The sequence below is a fragment of the Odontomachus brunneus genome, unplaced genomic scaffold (genome assembly GCF_010583005.1).
Source record: "Odontomachus brunneus isolate Ranch 3 - 2012 unplaced genomic scaffold, Obru_v1 Obru_scaffold_095, whole genome shotgun sequence".
Taxonomy (NCBI): domain Eukaryota; kingdom Metazoa; phylum Arthropoda; class Insecta; order Hymenoptera; family Formicidae; genus Odontomachus; species Odontomachus brunneus.
This window is the reverse complement of record NW_022639545.1, coordinates 1,348,911-1,359,090: the sequence shown is the minus strand read 5'-3', so window position 1 is coordinate 1,359,090 and position 10,180 is coordinate 1,348,911. Positions and strand designations below refer to the sequence as shown.

The following is a 10,180-nucleotide window of genomic DNA, read 5'->3' as shown; positions in this document are numbered from 1 at the left end:
TGCTGAGAAGCAATTATAGCTAATGTCGAAATACGTTTTCGATTAGCCATTTTGTACAGCACATATGTAGGCACAACACACATGTAGTATGTCACATTGAGCATTCTTCCAGGCTACGTTCAGATTCCCCACCCGGGTGTATTCTATTACTAGAAGTGCTATAGTATATGTCACATATACTATAGTGTTTCTAGTAATAGAGTGCACCCGGATGAGGAATCTGAACGCACTCCATGGCTGTTCAAAAACTCCTCTCGATACCAACTCCACTAACCCCACCAAGCCCATCCACCACAGCCACTTTCCGTCGTGGACTTTCAGTGTTTTCGAACGCACCCCAAGTTGGCGATTCTCTGTACTAGAGGTTCTTTAGACTCTGAAGTCTACTCTGATAGTCTACTCTGAATTTCTGAACGATTTGGCTCCGCCCATCTAGTACGTTGCACCATATTTTAGAACGATGTTGAGTTAATTTCGCTACTCGGAGTAGACTAGCGTTTAATTGACCAATAAGAACAAAGATAACTAGGATTTCTTTATCATGATTGGTCAATTAAATGTACTCTACCCACCGAATAGAATTTTGGAACGCGGCTTATAAGTCTTTTCTACGTACCTCTACATTCTTTTCAACACTCGGTTTAGAGATGCGATCCATTAGACGCTACAAATACATGAAGCGCCAATCATGGTTTCTCTTTAAGAGCACTTCAAAGCGTTTGCGGCGCTTAATGGATCGCGCGCTATGTTTATGGTTTGCGTTCACGTTGTTTCATAGAGTTAATATTTTATGCGTTCGGTCGAACGATTGGGGGACACGGGAAAAGTGTTGCGAAAGAGCGAGAAATCACGACTTTGAGTTAGCTCGACACTGTGCGCCTATTTGTGTGGCACTTGACGCATGGTAAGGATAGTGGTCTTATATCGTCCTTAGCGAGCAAATAATCGAAATCGCGTGTAAGCCGAATCCTTAGGCAGGCGTACCGGCGTTCGCGTGTTCAAGTGATTCGTGGCTTCTCTTGCCAGTCACCGCATTACGTCATATAATTATCGATAACACGCATGATAAACGCATGTTTACCGTTTTGAGCAGGCTCTGTATAACTCTATTATTTTCACGCAGAGCAGGCTCGTTGAGCGATCGACAGTTGACGATCAGCTCAAAATTCTCAAATGGAGGCTATGAACAGCGAGAACTCGGATGATACCGTGCAGCAGCCGGACGATACTACACAACAATCAGATAATACTATAGGAGAGTTGGAAAGTACTGTATCACAATTTGACAGTGCTGTAGAACAGGCAGACAATGCTGTGGAACAGGTGGACAATGCTGTGGAACAGGCAGACAATGCTGTGGAACAGGCAGACAATGCTGTGGAACAGGCGGACAATGCTGTGGAACAGGTGGATAATGTTGTGGAACAGGCGGACAATGCTGTGGAACAAGCAAACAATGCTGTAGAGCAGACAGACAATGCTGTGGAGCAGACAGACAATGCTGTGGAGCAGACAGACAATACTGTGGAGCAGACGGACAATGCTGCGGAACAGACAGACAATGCTGCGGAACAGACAGACAATACTGCGGAACAGACAGACAATGCTGCGGAACAGGCAGACAATGCTGTGAAACAGGCAGATAATGTTGTGGAACAAGCAAACAATGCTGTAGAGCATATGGATACTACTGAACAGAATCCTAAGACTAGTGGTATAATATAGAACTTTGTCTTAAAATTTTGTGTGTATAATATCATTTGCAATTTGTAGTAATGCAAGGACATGTATACGATGAGGAATTCTATGAAGAATTATAGAGACTATAAAAGGAAGAAATTATAGAGACTATGAATTAGAATATTCTTGATAAAAATTTTAGGGTAACCTAAACTTTGAATATAGGTGTTAATATTTTGAGATTATATTGAATCTTTTAAACAGCAACTGATATTTCTTACCTTGTGTTCTGATAGTTGGTAGCAAAATTGATTAAATTTCTATTTCCACTAAGGATCCTGTAAGTTATAATCTTTTAATCTTTTGAGGCATTGGCATTACCCAGGATGTGAATGATATAGAAATTACATGATACTTTATAAATAGTATAAAAAGAATAATTTACATAACATAAGAATACATTTCTGTAATTAAGTCTTATGAAAGTATTCTACTTTTATATTTTGCAATTGAAGCGAGAGTTATTAGTTATAATGAATTTTATAGTATCAAAAATATGCTATCTGTTATTGATATTTCTTGCTTATGGCACAGAATATATATTATATATGTTTATAGATGATGCAACATCTCATACTGAAAATACAGATAAACCAGTTCCAATGGAAGTAGAATGTGATCAACAATCAAAAAGTGATTGTATTGACTTCACCACTGATATCAGCTTAGATCAATTGGATGTACAAAAAGAGTTGACAGATGAAGATGTGATGAATCATTTGGATGTAATTGAAAATATTGAATTGGATCCTGAAACATTTGGTATAGATAAACCTGAAAAAGATATTAATCAATCTTCCAAAAATATGGGAGGAAAAACACAGCATGAAGAAGTAATAATACTTAATGAAATGAGAGAAGGAATAAAAGAAAACTGGTATAAAAAAAAAGTAATATCCCATAACTATTTTATTGTTTAATTAAATGAATACAGGAAACTGTTTAAAGAATGCAAGAAATATTATAATTATTGAAATTAACAAAATTATTTTTTTAGATTGCAGATAAAGAGGCACTTGTTAAAGAAAGACTATCAAAATTGGCTCGAGTATTAGGAATCACTTATCCTCATTATGAGAAATGGTTAGAAAGAATAGAAAAGAAAGAAGGATCACCAATGTGCAAGCTTGATCCCTTTCGATGTTGTCCATTAGATAAACCACATACAAACCGATGGAAATTTGAATGTGAGTATAAAAAGAAATGGTTAATATGAAAATGCTTAACCATGTTGAAATTGCTTGAAATATTTTTTAAATTTCCACTTAAATATATATGTCACATGCCATAATAAAATGTTCTTTATATCTTTTTTTATTAGAAAAATATAAAAAATATGTGATATTTAATATTCTTTTAATAAACATGTAATAAATACAATATGGTATATTTAGGCATAATGAAAGATATGCAGGCAACTGCGGTGGAAAAGGATAACCCATCCTTTAACAAGGCAGTCTGGCATCTTGAACCAACTTCAGCATGGGGTGTTGATATCAATAACACATCCGAATTTCCGTCCTTCGTATTAAAAGCAGTCAAGGTATATCTTTTATATTTAAAATAATTTCTATTTTTCTTTTCTCACTTTTTATTACTAAATACTGTGTTTTCTTGTAAATCTGTATTTTTGCTGTATAATTCATAAAATTAGTTTTTTAAACCTATGTATGTCTTTGAGAACATTTACTGTCTTATATGACAGTATCAGATTTGACTGAAACAGATTTATATAATTACGAGCAGTAATTATGAATATGTGCGAGCTTCTACAAAAGAAATAAATTTGTTTAATATAACAATATATTAAAAACAAGACACTGAAAAAATATGCAATTTTATCAGACATTCACAAAGTGTATTTTTTTTAATAATTAATCTTATGAAAACATATAACATATATAATTACAAAAAAGAACATATAAAAGAGGAAGAACATACAAAGAGAAAATTTCATCAGACATTCACAAAGTGTATTTTTAAAATAATTAATCTTATGAAAACATGACATATAATTGCAAAAAAGAACATGCAAAAGAGGAAGAACATATAAAAAAGAAAATAAAAGAAAAAAGAACATACAAATTACATATAATTGCATACATATAATTAACATACATATAGTTGCAAAAAAGAACATACAAAAAAAGAAAAATAAGGGAAATCTGAAGATATAATTTTTATGCTATTGCATACACAACAGAATGACTTATTGGCACTTAACAAAATATTGCCAATGCCATAAGATTGCAAAATGTCAGCAAAAAAAATAATAACTTCCTCGTATTTCGTCACGGAAGATATGCAATATTTTCTTTGTGAGAAGAATATAAATGTAAAAAATGATGTCTTAAAAGAACAAAGAAAAGAAAGATAGAATCTCAAAAAAATTTTTGCAATGTTTATTATTTACACGATATTGTGGACACAAAAATGTTAAAAAATAATATCAGATATATTTTCTGATATTTATCTTTACTGTACATTTCTTTAAATATATAAACATTGCCTTAAATAAGTATGAATATATTTTTTAAAGAGAAATGAAGAAAGAGTGACTGAACAAATGAAAAAAAAGTAATTATGGACATATACATGGTACATATTAGTACCAAGCAATCTTTGCAATTTTACACGAATGTCTTACAAATAATAAGCACTGCAAATCAAGAAAAAATTTGCGATGCAAACGATATATGTGCAAATTCAAAAATATGGTTATAATAAACTAAACCTACAGAAAAATACAACTATATACAGCTAAGCACAATGTGTTTGATTATGCAAAACAATAAAAACATCACAAATATTTCGTATTTATGGCATAGATTATGCACATTCAAGAATAAATCAATTTTATACAAAGCTTGTGTAGAATGCACAAGTTTGTCCAGATGCTAGAAAGCAATCTTATAAAATAAATACAACATAAAATAATAATGAAATAATAATTCAATTTCTGGCCATATAATAGCGATTGATTGCAATAACTGATATCATGCTTTTGCAAGTCTTTAATTTTAAGTTTTTAACTTAGCTTTTGTATATGTCTTAAAAAAAAATGTAAACACAAATTAACGCGCGGGGAAAGGCACGATATCAACTAGGTATAACATATTTGCTGTAATATCGATCGTTGGCGTGTAGATATTTGAAGATTTTCTTCAAACAACCGTAACGCCGTCACTAGACACAGCAACGTCTGATGAAAATCCATCGAACGACACGCCTACGGATTCGAAAGAAAACGTGGTGCAAATAAAACAAATATGGATGTGGCTGTTAGTACGTTGCAATAGTATGGATGAGCTCATGCTCTTCGCAACTGGAAAGAATATCAGCCGCAGCACTATGGACCGTCTGAAACAGATATACGAGTCGGGTCCGGGAAAAGATTGCAATGTCAAATCTCTGTATTGCAAATCGATGAACAAGTAAGAGCTCAACATACAAGACAGAGAACTCTGCTCCAACTGACGGAAATCTGCAGTCTCATTGCCTTCGTTTCAGATGCGCTAACAATAAAATCATTACAAACACGACGTTCTTAGTGGGAGCAGAAGCTCTAGACGAAGTCGTCGGCAGTCTGAAAGTACAGCTCTCACCAAAGACCAACTTTTGGTCGAATGCTGCTGGCGCATTGAACGTAGCCAAAGCAGTCATGGACATGCTTAAACCTACGCCGAAAGTGACAGTACTCGAAATCGGCTGCGGCACTGGCGTGATTGGACTTATGATGGCATCTGTAAGTACACTAACACGGGACATAACGTAAGCGAATCTCTTATTAGGCGAACCGAATGGCACGATTGATGTGTGTTATATCCTGTGTTGTATGGTCGTGTGCGCACACAGAATTCGCGCGACACCGAGCGAATTAACAAGACGATTAATGTAGCGCTATTACATTGTAACAGAAATGTCTGGAAGTGATAGGAGTTGATTCACCGACGGAAATCGAAGAAGCCGAAATGACGTGTGAATTGAATAACTTTACAAATGTGTCTTTCATAATGGGCTCTCCAGCCGACGTGGTGAATAAAATAAATAACGCCGTGAAAAATCACGCGACTTACGCCATAGTCAACGCGAACACCAATATGGGCAGAGGTATGCTACATCGATCCTAATTAATCGTTAATATTGTTAGTATTATCGCGGCATTAATTAATTGGTAACATTAATTTAGTAACGTCCCGGTTGCACTCTCCCGGTAATAATCTCTCTCGGTAAATTAAAGTCTAAAGTTATGATGTCTTTTAGCCGTTGAAGTAATGACATGCTTAAGAAAACTCACGTCTCTTCGGCGTATCGTAATGGTCACTACGTTGACAAAACAATCGGTCCGTGCGGTATTAGAACTCGCACGGCCTATCGAAGATGGGCTCGGTCATCCTTTCATGCCGACCCGGGCATGCGTTGTCGATACCCTGCCGAACGGGCCTCATTTCGAGGCGGTTATTCTAATGGAACACAGACTCATGCATAGACTCACGCAGCCGTGGTTCCTCAAGATACTGGAGGAAGAGAGTAAATCCTTGGAGAACACTAGGGCTTTAGAGAAAGAGATCAATAATAGCAGCGGTGTCGATACTGTCGACACGTCGCCGAAAAAGAATCCGTTAGCGAATACCGGATTCGTGAAAAAACCGAAAAAGACGAGCTCCGTGAAAAGCGGCTCGAGTTCACCGGTGAAAGGTAAAATCAGACTGAAACGAGAAAACCAATCACCTGAAATAATCGAAATACCTAAGAAAATAACGAAAAAATTCGACAAGCCCGTATATAACAAACAGTGGAAACAGCAGGGTAAGTTTAGTGGTGTAAATCTAAAATAGAGCGTTCACACGAGTATTATTATATAATACGTCTAATTTTTGTTAATTTTTCTCATTGACCACAGATGTTACAGCTAAGAGAAAGAATTGGCTTCATGATAACTCAGCGCTTCGTATTAATCCTTTATTCGACAAAAAAACAAGAGATAAAGAGCAAGTCGACCTGCGTACAAAATTGTCGAGTAACAGAATCGACACGGATTTAGTGCAAAAAGTAAATGAAAGCCGGGAGATTCTCGAAGCGGCCAAAGAGAAACTAAGCGGTCCGTCTCCCACCGTTGACGTGACGACCGCGAAGGAATTACAAAATGTCCTGAATTTGGTTCTCGAGCAGACCAACAAGCTTCAGAATCAGCTACCGCGCTCGGTGTGGGATCGCATCGCGCCACCTGACACCACACAAAGTACGGTTCAGGTGAAGACCGAGCTCGATGACGATCCGCTTCTGAAAGGTCGCTTCGTGCAGGAGACTCAGGCTCAAGATATCGTCATAACAACGGCGAACAAAGAATACATGGAATCCGAGACCGACGTGAAGCCGCCTTTCAGGAAATATCATAACTTAATGCCGTTAGAGCCAAGCAGGGTGGTGCCGGTCTCGTTGACAACAGATATAAACACTAAAAAACCGGACTTCTATCAGAGATCGTTCGACAACAGAGGCAGACAACAGAACCAAGGCAACTTTTGGAATAGGAACAAAAGTTTCGACAGAAATCGCTGGAGCGATACCGCGGGACCCACGAGAAAACCTGTCTCTCCGATGAGAAAGCAGAACTCACCGTTCAGGCACCGTTCATCACCGAGAAGATTATCGCCAAAACGCCCGTTACTGTCACCGTCAAGACGTCAGTCCTCGCCGTCTAGGAGACATCTTTCAGACAGACCGATCTCGTCGCCTTCGTTATCTTCGTATCAAGGACGTAATTCTCATTCTCACCGCGAATATTCGCCTCAAAGACGAAATATGATGTCACTGTCCACATCATCTAGCGGTGGTAGACGCGACATGTCACCACCGAGACGCTCGTTCTCACCATCTAACCGAGCAATGTCACCGTCGAGGCGGCCGATGTCATCACCGAGGCGACAGATTTCTCCAATGGAGTGTCGGCCAATGTCTCCGGTGCAGCAAATGTCACCGTCATGGCAAACTTCGAGCCTGTCTCCACCGAGACGACAAATGTCTCCGGTGAGAATGTACAGCTCGTCAACAAGACAGATGTCTCCTATGAGGAGACCTGTGTCTCCCGAGAGACACAGGCCGATGTCCCCTATGAGACGGCATGTCTCTCCGGAAAGGCGACCCATGTCGCCCGTCGGCAGAATGTTGTCTCCGCCGAGATCTAGAGGCATGATGCAGCCGAGGCATCAGTCGCCTATAAGACGTTCCTCGCCGCATAGAATGCCTCCTGGACGTGAATTCTCGTCGTCTCCAAGACGACAGCAGTCTCCACCGAGGCGACAACAGTCTCCGCCAAGGCGACAGCAGTCTCCGCCGAGGCGACAGAGCCCGCCGCAAAACAGATTCGCGGACGAGTGGGACATACCAAATCGTGGCGCTGTCGAGCAAGGCATTTGGCAACATCCCGTAAACGAAAACAATTGGCGTAACGACAGACAGTCGACAACCAGCGGAAATTGGCAACTTTCTGACAATGACAGATACCGCAAGTCGCAGAACCAACAAGATAGATCTTGGGATATCAGAGATTCCACGTCTCACGGGAATTCATGGGCGTCTAAGCAACCACTCGTGAAGCCTAATATGAAAGAACAATGGAATCAGAATTCAGACAACAATAGATGGTCTGGCCCGTCCAGATCAGGAAATAATGGCGATAATTGGAATATTCGAGGGAAGGACAATATGGGCGGTCGTAAGGAAACTTGGATGGACGCGGACATGCCGCGTTGGGAACAGCCGCAGTCTAACGACTCTTGGAATCAAGGAGACAAGGACGATTGGAATGAACTGCCGGAGGACGCGCGAGATCCCTGGGGCGATGACGGCAATCTCGAAATGAAGGAAAGGTGGATGAACGTCGACAATCAAATCGTTGTGCCGTCCAATTGGTCCAGGGAGACGGACAAGGGAGATTCGTGGTCGAAGTCCAAAGATAGTTGGCAGAACAAGTCTCAAACTTTCTCAGCGAAGCCACAATGCCAAAGCAGCAGTAATTCGAGCATGAACGATTCGCGCTGGCTAACTCCCAACGAGACAAATAAGAAAGCACCGTCGACTAGTTGGCAAGGAGGAGGCAGTAACGTTGGAACATGGCAGCAATCATCAACCTACAACAACAACTTTCAGTCGCAACGGCCCTTCAACACTAATATGTTTAAGGATCGACGTTAGATAAGATGTTTAAATAAGATACTTCGTTGTAAAACACTTAGATTACCTAATTGTTTGATGTTATTTTGCGTCATCACATTGTTTCATTATGTGCAAAATTGTCGGTTCTTTTTTCTTTTTTTTTTCTTCTGAAAAAATGTCATTATTACACAAGAATACATATATACATACATTATCATAATAAACAGATTATTATCACAACAAATATAATAAGTTGAGTAAAATTACTCAATTAGAATAATTAGATCACTAGAATGTCTAATCGTAATTCGATGTTTTGTAAGATTGTTGGTTTTTTCATTTTTATTTTAGTTTATGCTTACTTATGTTTATCATAATGATACAATTTGTTATGGTATACAATGATACATTCAATGATAGCACATTAGTACAATTTAACATATTAAGTGCCTTGGAAACGTTATATGTGAATGTAAACGTCGAATTCAATTTTCAACCGCTACGTGTGGTTGTATATCAATGAATCGAATTATTAATCACAAAAATTGCCAATTAGATATCCAATTAGGTAAAATTTGATTGGCAAAATCACTCCTAATTGGATAAGTAAACTTGTTACTGCTGAAATTCATGCGTTATGCAAATATGGGTGATGTGGCACTTGATGTGTTAAATGTGTTAAGTAATGAATCAATTTTAACAGCATATTATATATTTTATGAATTTGAATCTATGAAATATACCGAAAAAGTTACAATTTTTACTAAGGTAGATTCGTGACTATAAATTAAATATATGGTGAGATATAGGCATGCAATTATTTATTAGTGCTTATATGTAACCCACGAATTTTATATATATTCGAAATATTCTATATATATATATATATATACATATATATAATTAACAAAATAAAAAATATATTTACAGATCAATTATAACAGAGACGAGTATTTATATGCCGAATATGTGCTTTGTAATTTATCAGAATTGACAGTCTTACAAATAATTTATAAGAAATGGAAAGAATTATATAATTGATACTTATTTGTAGGTTTAAATTGGCATGTTTTAATCGATTTTCTCGTCAAAAGAAAATGCACGTTCTGTTAATGAGGAGAATTGTCTTGCTGTTTGTGAAAAACCAAATATTATCTTGCAATTCATAAAACCAATGTAATCATTTATACAAATATTTAACTTCGTTATCTCTGTGCTGTTATAAAACATTGATAATGTTAGTTTATTATCACCAAAATAAATTGTATCAACTTATAAGATT

The 10,180-nt window shown here is 37.6% G+C and overlaps 1 protein-coding gene across 2 annotated transcripts; it reads left to right on the top strand.

The window, feature by feature from the left end:
- Positions 1–693: 693 nt before the first annotated feature.
- Positions 694–10,176, top strand: LOC116848404. 2 transcript variants are annotated; one of them, XM_032824473.1, is made up of 10 exons: positions 694–904; positions 1,129–1,714; positions 2,299–2,630; positions 2,738–2,927; positions 3,135–3,283; positions 4,888–5,174; positions 5,251–5,485; positions 5,658–5,850; positions 6,004–6,549; positions 6,644–10,176. In XM_032824473.1, exons 2-10 carry the CDS (start codon positions 1,174–1,176, stop codon positions 8,935–8,937), a joined length of 4,767 nt encoding a protein of 1,588 aa, XP_032680364.1. In that variant the 5' UTR covers positions 694–904; positions 1,129–1,173; the 3' UTR covers positions 8,938–10,176. The 2 variants fall into 2 exon arrangements, with proteins under 2 accessions (XP_032680364.1, XP_032680363.1); XM_032824472.1 differs by having other exon boundaries at positions 1,124–1,714.
- The last annotated feature ends 4 nt before the right edge of the window (positions 10,177–10,180 follow it).